The sequence below is a fragment of the Mus musculus genome, chromosome 4, assembly GCF_000001635.26.
Source record: "Mus musculus strain C57BL/6J chromosome 4, GRCm38.p6 C57BL/6J".
Lineage (NCBI taxonomy): Eukaryota > Metazoa > Chordata > Mammalia > Rodentia > Muridae > Mus > Mus musculus.
The window spans coordinates 130,277,764-130,289,827 of record NC_000070.6 but is presented as its reverse complement, the minus strand read 5'-3'; the positions used below and the strand labels follow the sequence as shown (position 1 = coordinate 130,289,827).

The following is a 12,064-nucleotide window of genomic DNA, read 5'->3' as shown; positions in this document are numbered from 1 at the left end:
GGGAGACATAAAACCACCTGTAACTGCAGCTACAGGGGACCTGATGCTCTCTGCTAGTCTCTGGGGGTGTGCTCATGAGCATGTACATGCGCATACACACACTCACACACACACACACACACACACACACACACACACACACACACACACACACACCCAAGGCTACACCCAAAAACCCTGTCTCAGAAGGAGGAGGAGGAAGAAGAGGAAGAGGAGGAGGAGGAAGAGCAGCAGCAGCAGCAGTGTAAAACTAGAGGCCAGAGAGATAGTTTAGCAGTTAAGAGCCTGTATTGCTCTTTCAAAGGACTAGAATTATATATATATAATTGTGTGTGCCTTTAAGCCTGCATGAGTTTATGTATATTACATTCATGCTGGTGCCTGAAGAGGCCAGAGGTATTGGATCCCCTGGAATTGCAGTCACAGGTCATTGTAACCTGCCTCATGAGGTTCTGGGAATTTAACCCAGATCCTCTTGTAGGAAAAGCGCTCTTTAGCCCCTAAAATAAATTTTAAAACAATAACAACAATTAAGAAAAAAAGAAAAGAAACTTAAATCACAAATCGCAAATGACAACAAACAAAAAATACTCCAAAACCAAAAAAACAAAACAAAACAAAAAACAAAACAAAAAACCTCAAACCAAACCAAGTTATATTTTAAAAAATTCAGGTTATATTGATAAGCATAAAAGTGAGCCGTGTCGTGGTGCACACGTTTGATCCCAGCACTGAAGTGCAGAGGCAGGTGGATCTCTGTGAGTTTGAGGTCAGCCTGGTCTACAGGGTGAGTTCCAGGGCAGCCAGGGTTACACAGAATCAAAAGAAGAGGAAGAAGAAGAGGAGGAAGAAGAAGAAGAGGAGGAGGAGGAGAAGGAGGAGGAGGAAGAGGAGGAGGAGGAGAAGTAGCATCAACATCATAAAACTAAAGGCTAACAAGATGATTGAGCAGTTAAGAGCCCGTATTACTCTTACAAAGGACCAGAATTCAGGTCCCAGCACCCACAGCAGGCACCTGACAACTGCCTTTAACTCCAGCTCCAGGGGATCTGATGCTTCTGGCCTCAGCAGGCACACACACACACACACACACACACACACACACACACACACACACACACACACACACACTTAAAAAGAAAAATGAAAGAATTATGAAACAAGGGGCTGGAGAGGTGACACAGCAGGGAAGGGTGCTTGCTGGGCAAGTATCAGGACCTGAGTTCAAACCTAGAGCTCCACATGTAAAAATAAAATCCTGGCACAGCCTCACGTTCCTGTTAAGCTCCACTTAAGATTCTGTATTGGTCTTCCAAAGGACTATAATATATATATAATATTACATATTATACATTACATATTGTATATATATTATATATTACATATTACACATTACATATTGTATATTATGTTATACTGTATACTGTATATTACATTGTATGTTGTATCTCACATATTGTAGATCACATATTATGCATTATATATTACAATCACATGTCATATTATACATTGTATATATGTTAAATGTTACATATTATATAATTATATGCCATATGTTATATATCACATACTATATAGTATATATAAAATTTACACACACACACACACACACACACACAGTTTGTGTGTGCCTATGAGCCTGCATGAATTTGGGGTGGAGACAGGAGGCACACTGGGGCTTGCTGGCCACCAGCCTACCTCCAGGTTCAGTGAGAAACTCTGTCTCAATGGAGTAAGACCAAAAGTGAAAAATCAGAGCCATAGGGAGCCTCCTCCCTCTGTCTCCCAGTATCCAACATCTGAAGCACTAGGGCCAGGCGGTCTGATACCTACTGGACCTCTCAGGAGGCTTGTAGCTGCTCTCTGGGGCTCTTGGTTCCTGTTGGGCCCTGCTGAGGCCTGAATGCATAAACCCTAAGAGGTCATTCATTACACCCCACAGAGGTCATTACAACTTTGCTGCCCAGAGGTCGTTACCTCCCCATCCCCATGGGCACTGGGACGCCCACTGCCGAGGCCACTGTAATCTCTCACTGGTTCTTCCAGTTCACTGAGAGCCATCCAGGTCCTGGGATGTGGAATTGGGAGGCCACGATCTGGTTGAAATGGATGCTCTAGGGCCCAGAGAAAGCCCAGGAGCAGATGGGAAGGATTCAGGGTGGACTTTGCTGCTGATCTGGACTCAGAAGTAGCAAAGAAGAGAAGACACTTTGATGGGTCAGTCAGATGACCAAGCCACGGATGTCTGACTGTGGGCCAAGCTATCCCATCAGCTCCCTTGACTTCCTAACCTGATTTATTGCCACCTCCACAATGACAGGAGAGGTCCTCTCTGGGCACTAATTAATGCTTTGTCTTCTGCATCTGGCCTTTCTCTCAGCCCTGAGCCAGGGAAACAGTTGCTTCCACAAGGTAGCCATTGAAGTCTCATACTTCTGGGATTTAGCTGAGGCCAGAGAAGCCATGGGGTTCTCCCAAGGAGACTTACTCTCAGAAATATTTAGGGTGTTTGCCTGTCCTGTTCTTTTACTTGGCAATGGTCTCACAGTTTTTATTCATCTTGAAATTCCTACTACCCTGCTCCTCATGGCCCCCTTTCTCCTTCCCTCTCTCCCTGTCCATCCTCTTTTTCCTTCTTTTCTCCTTCCTTCCCTTCCATTATGCTGGCCCAAACTTCCATTCAGTCATTCATTTGAGTATTCATTCATTCATTCATTCATTCATTCACTCATTCATTTATTCATTCATTCACTCATGTTCCTTCCACCAGGCCCTGAGATCAGAAGAGGGGCCGCTGGGGGAGCCCTGAGGTCAAAGCACTCACGTCTTGTGAGAGACTGAAGGCAAAGCGTGGCCTGTCACCTAATTGGCAGGTGCCATCGCAGAACGAGAACTCGGTGATCCTCATTAAAACATTATGATGCATCTCAAGGGTGACAGTGGAGAGTTAAGGCGATCTGGAGCCCTTCCTGACCAGCAGGTCCCTCTGTGGAGACTGTGTGCCCTAGAAGCTGGCCCTGCTAGCAGGGAGTTCATCAGAGATGGAGGTGGAGGTGATGGTCAGTTCTCCCAGAGCAGAGGTCATAGCCACAGCTGCCAAAGTCGGGAGGAGAGAGGTTGCACACCTATTTTCGGAAACTGAAAGTTCCCAGACAGCATTGGCAAGAGAGAAGGGCCAAAACCAGCTGCAGTCAGACCTGAGGGCCACTTGGAAATTACTTCTCTCTCTCTCTCTCTCTCTCTTTTCTTCATTCCTTTCTTCCTTCTTTCTCCCTCCCTCTTTCTCTTTCTTTCTCTCTTTCTCTCTCTCTTTCTTTCTTTCTTTCTTTCTTTCTTTCTTTCTTTCTTTCTTTCTTTCTTTCTTTCTTCCTCTCTCTTTCTTTCTCTCTCTTTTCTTTCTCTCTTTCTCTCTTTCTTTCTTTCTTTCTTTCTTTCTTTCTTTCTTTCTCTCTTTCTCTCTTCCTTCCTTCTCCTTCCCTTTTCCCTTCTTTCTTTTCTTTCTTTCTCTCTCTCTCTATCTTTCTCTCTCTTTCTTTCCTTCTTTCTTTCTCTTTCTTTTGTTCTTTCTTTCTTTCTCTTTCTTTTGTTCTTTCTTTCTTTCTTTCTTTCTTTCTTTCTTTCTTTCTTTCTTTCATTCATTTTTTTGTTGATACAGGATTTTGCTATGTAGCCCATGTTGCTTTGAATGGTAAGCAATCTTCCTACTTCAGCCTCTGGTATGATGGGACTGCAGGTTTGCATGATCATGTCTAGTGGCAGGCAGCTCTTTAATTAGAGTGGAAACACAACCCATGACTCTAAATGGATCTGACTGCGTGATCACATTTATTTGCTTGTTTGAGATAGAGTCTTACTCAGTGGCTCAGCGTTGCTTTGAACTCACTACATTGTCTTGCTCAGTCCGTGAGTGCTGGGATTGTAGGCATGCCTTGGAGGAGAGTTTCTCTCTCTTCCTTGCATACCTTGTTCTTGATTTTTCTTTAAGAACTGGGGTTTGGATCCCTACCCATGTGAAAGCCAGGAAGGCACTGCAGCAGCTTGTAACTCCAGCACCAGAAAGATGGAGAAGAACCACAGGGCAAGCTGGTGAGCTCAGTCAGCAAGCATGTGTACATCCAAGTCAGTGGGAGACCTCAGCAATATAGTGGGAGGAAGGCTGCTGACAGCAACCTTTTGCCTCAACACACAGTTAAACATGTGCAAACCAAGACACTTTCAAAGTTACAAAGTGAGCATTATGGCAGGTGCTAGTCTTAATCCCAGCCCTCAGGAGGCAGAGGCAAGAGGATGCTTAAGAGATAGGTGCATGGGGGCTGGAGAGATGGCTCAGCAGTTAAGAGCACTGACCTGATCTTCCAGAGGTCCTGAGTTCAATCCCCAGCAACCACATGGTGGTTCACAACCATCTGTAATGGGATCTGATGCCCTCTTCTGCTGTGTCTGAAGACAGCTACAGTATACTCATATACATAAAATGACTAAATAATTCTTTAAAAATCTGGGGAGAAGCCCCAGGGCAGGGAAGAGGAAAGTTACCTCCCTCTACACCTCCGCACTGCTGCAAGCCTGTGGGGAGGCAGCTTTGGAAAAATGTGGCAGAGTCTCAAAAGGTAGGCACAGGGTTTCCAGATCACCCAGCAATTCACCTCCTAGGTATTCTCGTCGAGAACTGGCAGCGGACTGACAGCCATGTGCAAACACATTTGAACTTTCTCACAGCAGGCCATAGTGGAGGCAGTCCGCATGCCTATTGACTGTTAAGTATAGGCAGGGCAGCTCTAAACAATCAAGTCAAAGGATGATGTACGGATGCGAGCGCCAACGTGGATGCCTTGCCAACATTGTTATTTAAAAAAAAAAAATCTTAAGTGAAAGAAGCTGGGTGTGGTGGTGCACATGAGATCCACAGGATCCCAGTTCTTGGGAGCCCAGGGCTATACAGGGAGCTTCCAACTCAAAATCCAACCAAGCAAAGCAAAAAATAGAAACAAACGAGAGATGGCAGCTACAAAACGGGCCAGTGAGAACAACTTTTCTAGTAACCCTGCTAGCATCTTCCAGCACGTAGCCAGTCAGTGTAGTTTCCAGGTCAGTATCCACCTGATGACTCAAGTACCCTGCGTTTTCAACAATGGGCTCTTCCTGTCGAGCTCTGGGGGCTAGCTAGCAGCTATAGTGTCTGGCATCTATGGATCTCATTGGCCAACAACTTAAAAAGAGGAGACCCATTTCTGGTACTAGGGTTTGACTTACTAGCATCTGGTATCTACTTGGGGGTTTGCCCCCTTTTATACAGTAAGTCTCTATATTCAAACTTTCTCTTTTATATATAGAGTTTAAATATGTATATATAGGTATGTACATATACATACATATACACGTACATATACATGTATATACATATATACATAGATGTATATAGACATACATGTATACATATTCAAACTCATATGTATATATAATACACACACACACACACACACATATACACACAGACACAGACACACACATATATGGAAGCTTCTACCTTAGCAGGTTTCCATAGGGTTTTTCAAAGGCCTTCAGTGTCCCCTACCCCATACTTTCTCTTTGACCATGTCCCCCCCCCCCCATCCTCCACCCTATTTGATCCTTCCTGTTCCATTTTTCCTCTTTTTTCCATTATAACACGGCATTCCTGTTTCCCCTGCTTTGCATCTTCCCTCGCGTTCATATGGTAGTCCTATTTTTAGCTTTTTGAGGAACTTCTACACGGCCTTCCCTAATGTCTGTGCTAATTCGGATTGTGAAAGCTTCCTCTTTTTCCTACAGCCTTCTCCGCTTGTTGGTTTTCATTGCGGTCCACCGCCCCTGTCTTTCCTTCTTTTTCAGTTTTGTGGCTGTGGTTGTCCTGGAACTCTCTATGTAGAGCAGGCTGGCCTCAGACTCACAGAGCTCCGCCTCTGCTTCCCAAGGACAGGGATTAAAGACATGCCACCATGCCTGGCTTCCTTCTTTTTAAAATGTGTATGTAGTGTGTATGTGTTTGTGAGTTTGTGTGCATCCCACTGGGGGCGTGCATGTGTGGAGGTCTGAGGACAATCTTGGGTGCCTGTTCTTGCTTTCCAGCCTGAGACAAGGTTGCTGTCACTATTGTACAAGCTGACTCTTGAGCTCTTAGGGACTTTGCTGTTCCTGATTCTCATCTCCCAGTAGGATTACAGATGTTCACGACCACATCTGACTTTACGTAGGTCCTAGGAATCCAAACTCTGGCCTCATCCTTGCACAGCTAGTACTGATTCACCTCACCAGTCCCCACTTTTTTTTTGAGTTGGAAAAGAGCTCATTGTGTGGACACCCACCAGGTTCCCCACGACAAAGCTCTGTTAGCTTGTGATGACTGTTGCCTGGGCATGGGGTGGGGGGGTCAGGGAGCGGGAAGTTGGGGCTGGGTGGGGGGGCTGGGGAGGGGAGGGGCTTGGCTTCAGGTAGACTGTCCTTCCTGCTTGTGTCTCCAGGCACTCTTCTATGAATCCCACCTGAGGAGGGCTCCCTGGCATGAAAGACTTTGGCTAACTACCTGCCTTCTTCTCTGTTCTTTGACCAGCTGGGTCACAGCCTGGGGCCGGGCAGGCCGAGAGTGCAAATGATCATTTGCTAGAAGCTGGGTTGTCCTGATGAAACGGGTTGGTTCTGAGGCTGGCCTGATTACAGGGAGCCTGGGTTTCTCATCCCCAGGGCCAGGGAGCCTCCCAGCAGCCCTTGATGCCCAGCTGTTCTGCAGCAGCTGCAGAGACAGGTGGGCCTAAAGAATCTGGGAAGCAGCTGTGCAATGCGTTGGTCTTTTGGTGGATCCGATTTGTGGTGAAGCCAGTGAGTTCACAGCATTGGGGGTGGGCCAGTGACTAGTAATAACAGCCACTTTTGCTTAAAGATTTATTCATTTGTTTATTGACAAGAGCTCATGCTGTAGACTAAACTCACCTGTATATCCTAGGCTGGCCTTGAACTCACAGTGATTCTCTGCCTCAGCCTCTTAAGTGCTAGCTTATAAGCATGCCTATCTTATTTTTGGGTCTCAAATTGTCTTTCCTTCCTTCCTTCCTTCCTTCCTTCCTTCCTTCCTTCCTTGCTTCCTTCCTTGCTTCCTTCCTTGCTTCCTTCCTTCCTTGCTTCCTTTCTGTCTCTCTTTCTTCTGCTGCTTCTTCTTCTTCTTCTTCTTCTTCTTCTTCTTCTTCTTCTTCTTCTTCTTCTTCTTCTTCTTCTTCTTCTTCTTCTTCTTCTTCTTCTTCTATTATGTGCATGTATGGAGCCCAGAGAATAGCTTCTGGGAGTCATATCTCTCTTTCTACCGTGTGGGTCCCAGAGATCAAACTCAGGTTGTTGACCTGGTGGTAAGCACCTTTACCTGATGAGCCATTTTGCTGGTCTACAAACTATTCTTCTTATAGATAGATGGATACTTCAGTCTAAACATGGGCAGGGAGCTGCCCAGGGTTACCCTAACAGGATCCTTTAGTAACACTGAGATGAGAACTCCAGCCACATGCTGTTTCTTTCTCCCTGCTGGCTTAGCTCCAGTGTATGAACTATGGGCAGGAATGCACTCTGTGCCTCCTCTCTAGGTCTGAGGGATCTGGGATCCTTCTGCTGGGCCCCTAAGCTGTGGGTTCATGTTGCTCCTGGCTAGCAGCAGCCTAAGGGGCACCATCCTCTCCAGGCCCCGATTTCTGTACAGTGAGGTCCTACTGGAAGCTTAGACCTAAGTCTTGGGACAAGGGAAGATGCTGGACAGGACAGGATGAAATGAATGTGTGACAGAAGTCGCTGTTCCCAGAGCTCTGGGCACCTGCTTTTGCCCTGACTCCCTCCAGGAAGCATGAGACTTTCAGACACCCACACTTCTGCTCACCAGGAGACGCCGCTTGGTCAAGCTGTAGATGATAGAGTTCTCAGTCCCCTATGGCTGCCCTGGGGCTGGTGACTGCCCTTCCTCAACTCAGTATATCTGCTCTACCCAAGGAATGGGACTGGCTTCATAGAGGCTGGGAGACTTCATGGGAAATAGGAGCAGGCTTAACTGTGTGTACAGATAATCCTGGGCATCAGCTTGACTTCCTGTGCAATCTTACCTCTGTTGGCTAAGTGCTGGGATTGTAGCTCTGCTCCACAAAGCCTGGATTTCTATATATATGCATACATCATAGCTGTCTTCAGACATACCAGAAGAGGGCATCAGATCCCATTGCAAATGGTTGTGAGACACCATGTGGTTGCTGGGATTTGAACTCAGGACTTCTGGAAGAGCAGTCAGGGCTCTTACCCGCTGAGCCATCTCTCCAGCCCCTCTGATGGGTTTTTTGTGTTGTCCATGGTCCTCTTGGAGAAGGCACATAGCTCATGCCATGCATACATTTTTTAGAAAGGCCTGTTTATTTGTCTGGGGTGGGGAGCATGCCACAGGGTCTGTGTGGATGTCAGAGGATAAATTGCAGGAGTCAGTGCTCACTTTGGGTCCTGGGGGTCCAACCTCAGTCGTGAAGCTTGACAGCAAGTGACTTTATCTACCAAACCATCTCACCAGCCCCCTGAATATACATTCTACTATAAAAAGCCTTTCAAACATCCAGAAGGGTTAAGAGAATTGTACAGACTGTGTGGGCATGGTGGTACATAGTCAGCACTTGGTAGATGGAGGCAGAAAGGCCAAGAGTTCAAGGCTTGCTTTGGCTACGTAACAAGTTCCAGGCTGGGATAGACAACACAGTGAGATTTTATCTAGAAAACCCAACAGCTATGATAAACAGAACAAAAAGAAAGAAAAAGTATCTACATGCTTACTACCTGGAGCTCACAAGGCGTCATACAGTAGTTTTGCTCTACTGTATTCTCCTTCATCTCCCTAACCATTCATCTACCCATCCACCTCCTGCCGATCCCTTCCTCCATCCATCTATCTCCCTATCCACCCAATGAACATAAAGACTGAGCCCAATAACGTTTATTTTTATTTTCTCTCCTGCACACTAATTATCCTGCTCCATACATGCACACACCAACACCCCCACAACCACGTGTGAAACTCAGTGCATACATACTACACATGGTTTATTAGCATGCCAAATCCACACGCGCACTCCTCACTGCCACACTCATCCTCAGAGCAACCATCACCCTGCCCTGTGCACCTCTGCTCACCTGCATTCAGAGCGGACTCCTGAGGTCTCCGAGGGAAACATCTGCAGGACCTCCCTGCTCTTCACATCTGGCAGCACTCCACTGTTGGCTCATCTCTTCCACCCTCATCCATCTTCATTCCAGATGCTTCCCACACAGGAAGTTGGAGCCCTCAGAATGGGGAACAAAGCCCACCAGGCCATTCTCTCTCTGCCAACAGTGACTGTCATCATGGCTGCTGTTCCGTCCTCAGCCTCCGGACACACCCTGCCATCTGTGACTGTTGGTTGGAAGAATGTCCCAAGGTGATCCAGAGATGTGTATGCTAGACGTCTGCACTTGCATCTGTGCATGGACACCACATGTGTGAGCCTGCACATGTGCTGAACATGCATTGTGAATACACATCTGGCTGTCTCTACACATCCAGATGTATTTTCAGGTTGTCATTTCCAGGTACCTAGTCTATCTGCCCTTCCTTCCTTCCTTCCTTTCTTCCTTCCTTCCTTCCTTCCTTCCTTCCTTCCTTCCTTCCTTCCTTCCTTCCTTCCTTCTTTTCTTCCTTCCTTCCTTCCTCCCTTCTTTTCTTCCTCCTTCTTCTTCCCTCTCTTCCTCCCTCCTTCCTTCCTTCCTCTCCCTTCCTGTTTTCTCTTTTTCCTCCCTCTGTCTTCTCTTCTTTCCCCTCTTTCCCTCTCCCCCTAGTCTCTTTCTTTTCCTACCTTCCCCTGCCCTCTTTCCTTCTCTCCCTCCCTCCTTCCATCCTTCTCTCCTTCTTTCTTTCTTTCTTTCTTTCTCTCTCTCTCTTTCTTTCTTTCTTTCTTTCTTTCTTTCTTTCTTTCTTTCTTTCTTTCTTTCTTTCTTTCTTTCTTTTTGGCCTTTTTTGAGACATGGTCTTACTCTGTTATCCAGGTTAGCCTGAATGAAGTTCATGGCAATCCTCTGGCCTTACCTCCCACGTGCTGGGATTAGAGGCACAAGACATCATGTTCATCAATCTACCTCAAAGACCTTGGCCACATAACTGACATGTGTTGTCCATATGTGGCTCTATGACCATGTGTTCACAGCTGAACATCTGGCAGTAGGGTTTAAATGCCCCAGCTCTGATGTCCCATCCTCTGGAAGGACCTGAGCTTCATTCTAGCTCTGCTTATGACAACTGGTTACATCCCACCTTTGGTACATCTTACAGGAGATGTTCTCTGCCAAGTGCCAGCAGCCGTAGGCACTTGTGAATGGTTACTGCCCATGTTGGGATTGTTGCTTCAGCTCCCATGCACCTCTGAGAGGAAGGGCAGTCCTGCTTGGGAGCCCAGTAGATAATGATTATACCTCTTCCCAGGTGCTCCCCCCAGTCCCAAGCCCTCATTACCCTACATGCATATTCATGAGGGATGGCCTCCTTCACTACTCTGTAAATGGGTCAAAAGCAGGAAGTAGAGGCCAGTGCAGAGATCTGAGGCCCAGGGGACAGAGCCTCAAAGCAGGAGCACACTGAGTCCTCATGGACGGGAGGATGGTGAGAGGATTGGGCATCAGTGAACTGTGGGGGGCTTGGGGGAACTGAGGACCTGGGGAGGATTTAGTTCCTGTGTTTCATATTTGAAAAGTAAAGTCCAGGAATAGTAGATCAGAGAACCCTGGGGCAAAGGGTATAGGGAAGCCAGGGCTTGCTTCCTACGGGGACTAGGGAGTTGAGCATGGACCACACAGGGGGATGGACTAAATGACCTTGGCAAATTTTTCTCCAGTGGATCTGGTTTCTGTGCCATTAAGTGGAAGAGCTGAATCCAGCATCCTAGCACTCCCATGAGGACTGAAGAGGCTGGGTGACTTGTCATGGTCACACAGCTGCTAACTGTGATCTTGTCTTTGGAGGTGTGAGAGACAGAGTTATTCCAGACTCACACCGGAGGTTTAAGACTGAGGGGAAGGCTGATGGGCTGAGGCTGCTAAGCAACCAAGCTTTTCAACACCCCTGTGGGGTTTTGTTTTTGTTGTTTGTTTGTTTGGTTATTTATTTATTTATTATTTATTTTTGAGGCAAGGTTTCTCTGTGTAGTCTTGGTTATCTTGGAACTCATTCAAGTGTGCACCACTACCTCCTGGCTTGATCCGCTTCCTAATATCCTGTCTTTCATGGCTCCTGAGATAACCAGAGCAAAATGTTTGTTCCCATTTTACAGATGAGAAGTGTGAGGCTGAAGGAGGAGGAGGTACCCGGACAGGACTACACAGTGAGTAGTCTGCACAGGGCTGGTCCTTCCCTACAGGGTGATGCAGGGTGATTCCAAAGCCTAGCTGGTTTCAGGCATGGGTAAAGCCAGGACCATGACAGCATAGTATTCTGTTGGGAAAACTTCCAGCCTAAAACTGACTGGTTCTTTCTGTGCTGTAGCTAAGCTAATGCCCTCTCCTCTCAGAAAGCACCTGCTCACCTGGCTTTGGTGCTGCACACTTCTAATTCCAGCACTTGGGAGACAGAGGTAGGCAGATGTCTGTGAATTTGAGGCCAGCCAGGTCTACAAAGCAAGTTCTAGGCTAGCCAGAGCTACATAAGAGATATCCTGCCTCAACCGCTTTACCACCTCAAAAAGCAACTACTTCCTTGACCATGTTCGCAAATGCTCATACCTGCTTTGTAGAGTTAAGCAGAATTTACCAGGCCTACTTCAGGGAAGGGGACGGAGGTGTCCTCGGGATGGCATGGACTCTGGGAGGTTGGGGCAGCATAGACTCCAGGTGTCACCCCCTCTGTGTCGCTGTGCTGGGTTATGGAAAGGAGATGCTGTTGGTGGAGGATCCAGTTGATGGAAGGAGGGGTCCAAGGGAGCAACCCCTGGCATGGGGACATTCAGAAGGCGGGTAGCACTTCAGGCTTTGAGGACAGACGTGTGGATGGTGA

The 12,064-nt window shown here is 47.0% G+C and overlaps 1 protein-coding gene and 1 long non-coding RNA gene across 2 annotated transcripts in view; one reads left to right on the top strand and one right to left on the bottom strand.

The window, feature by feature from the left end:
- Positions 1–5,649: 5,649 nt before the first annotated feature.
- The window catches only part of Gm34957, a 10,904-nt gene continuing 4,489 nt past the window's right edge, over positions 5,650–12,064 (bottom strand). Inside the window, exon 2 of the long non-coding RNA XR_376686.3 lies at positions 5,650–9,439. This is a non-coding gene — a long non-coding RNA (predicted gene, 34957). The remainder of the gene's footprint in view (positions 9,440–12,064) is intronic.
- Positions 10,610–12,064, top strand: part of Serinc2 (serine incorporator 2) — a 25,724-nt gene continuing 24,269 nt past the window's right edge. The window contains exons 1-2 of the mRNA XM_006503063.2: positions 10,610–10,678; positions 11,346–11,396. Of these exons, the coding sequence (XP_006503126.1) occupies positions 10,664–10,678; positions 11,346–11,396 (66 nt within the window). The 5' untranslated portion in view covers positions 10,610–10,663. The remainder of the gene's footprint in view (positions 10,679–11,345; positions 11,397–12,064) is intronic.